The following is a 1,894-nucleotide window of genomic DNA, read 5'->3' on the forward strand; positions in this document are numbered from 1 at the left end:
GGGGTCTACAGGGGTCTGCAGGGATCTGCAGGGGTCTACAGGGGGTCTACAGGGGGTCTACAGGGGTCTACAGGGGGTCTGCAGGGGTCTACAGGGGGTCTACAGGGGGTCTACAGGGGTCTACAGGGGGTCTGCAGGGGTCTACAGGGGGGCTCTGAGGACCACGTCGCTGAACACATTAGAGTAGGAGGTCTTGAGGAACTGGACATAGTTCTGCAGACTCTGGTTGGTGCTGTCCGACTGGTCCAGGCGGTCCTTCAGGTCCTGCACTCGGCTCTGGTACCGCCTCTCCACCTGACAATCAGAACCAGGGAGCTCACGCACATGTTGGACCCCTAAAGACCCCTAAAGAGCCAGAACTGGAGTCAGACCTGTACCTCCTCCTTGCTGCGCTTCAGCTTCTCGATCTCTGAGGTGGTCCTGCTGAGCTGGGTCTCCAGGTCCAGGATCTTGGACTGGGTGGAGTGTTCTTTAGCAGCAGCCCGGTCTCTGGTCTCTGAGATCTGAAACAGAACAGAACCGGGTCTCTGCTCAGCATGCTGGCTTTCATGGAGGACTAAACCTCAGAGGGGGTCCAGGATCTGGGTCACCTGCTGGCGAGCGTCTTCCAGAACCTCCTCCAGCCGGCGGCTCAGGACAGAACACTCCCGGGTCTTGTCCTCCAGAGACACCCGGTTGTCCTGGACTGCTTTGTCCCGGTTAGCCACGAGAGCAAGAAGGTCTGAGTTCTGACGGACCGCCTCCTCCAGCTTCCTGTGGACATATCAGAACTGGTTCAGGTGGGTCCTACTGGACCTGCAGGTCTGTCTCAGTCTGAACTGACCTCTCCAGAGTCTGGACCTGCTGCTGGACCTGACGGTTCTCCTCCATCAGAACCTTCTTCTTCTGTCTGAGGAGGTCCATTTGGCTTCCCTGAGTCTCCACCTGGACCAAGACAAGAACCCTGGAATCAGAACCCCCAGAACCCCTGATCCAGAACCTGACTCTACATGTTTTGTTGGGGGTCAGTGTTGCTGGGTCAGACCTTGGTCCTCAGCTGGGTCAGGGTCCTGCTGAGCTCCAGGTTCTGTTTCTCCAAGCTGTCCTGGTGGTCCTGGGCGTCCTTCAKGAGGTCCTGGGAGCGGTGCAGGGCCTCAGGCAGGGCCTCCAGCTCCTCCAGCCGGACCAGCAGACCCCGGCGCACCTCCTGGACCTCCTGGTCCAGCTCCTCCCGTACGGACCGGGCCTCCCGCTCAGCCTGGTCCAGATGGGCTCGGTACTCGTCGGCCTCGGCCCGGGTCTTCCCGACCTGCAGAGCAGGTCCAACAGAACTTTAGGACCTGGAGACGGGACAACATGGAGGCAGGACATGAGGTCTGGACTGAAGCGGACCCACCTGCAGCTTGTAGGACTCCAGCAGGTCTTCATGCTGCCTGATGGAGGAGCGGACCTGCAGGAGCTCAGACTGACACGCAGACAGACGGTCCTCCACCGAGGACACTGTGGACTGAGACAAACCACCAGACCGTCCAGGGTCAGACCAGTCCTCCAGACCAGACTGGACCTGGTAACAGGGGGGTTCAGTTCTACCTTCAGGGACCGGTTCTCCAGTTTTACAGCTGTGTTCTCTGAGGTCAGGTCCTTCAGCTGGTCCAGCAGAGACTCTGAGTCCACCTGACCTTTGACCTCTGTCCTCTGAAGCTCCTGGCTCAGGTCTGAGACCTGACTGACAAGACACACGACAGGGGTCAGGTCCTACAGTCCTCGTGGGCCGGACCGGGTCCAGACTAGGTCAGGTCAGGTCAGGTCAGGTCAGAGTCAGAGTCAGAGTCAGGTCAGAGTCAGAGTCAGGTCAGAGTCAGATCAGGTCAGGTCAGAGTCAGGTCAGGTCAGGTCAGGTCAGAGTCAGAGTCAG

At 59.3% G+C, this 1,894-nt stretch overlaps 1 protein-coding gene across 1 annotated transcript in view; it reads right to left on the minus strand.

Annotated features, from left to right (window-relative positions):
- Positions 1 to 77: 77 nt before the first annotated feature.
- Positions 78 to 1,894, minus strand: part of odf2a (outer dense fiber of sperm tails 2a) — a gene marked incomplete in the record, with an annotated part of 14,801 nt that continues 12,984 nt past the window's right edge. Inside the window, 6 exon segments of the mRNA XM_014027574.1 lie at positions 78 to 294; positions 378 to 503; positions 591 to 753; positions 824 to 924; positions 1,025 to 1,288; positions 1,376 to 1,486. Coding sequence (XP_013883028.1) covers positions 142 to 294; positions 378 to 503; positions 591 to 753; positions 824 to 924; positions 1,025 to 1,288; positions 1,376 to 1,486 — 918 coding nt within the window.

Source organism: Austrofundulus limnaeus, unplaced genomic scaffold (assembly GCF_001266775.1).
Source record: "Austrofundulus limnaeus strain Quisiro unplaced genomic scaffold, Austrofundulus_limnaeus-1.0 Scaffold664, whole genome shotgun sequence".
NCBI lineage: Eukaryota > Metazoa > Chordata > Actinopteri > Cyprinodontiformes > Rivulidae > Austrofundulus > Austrofundulus limnaeus.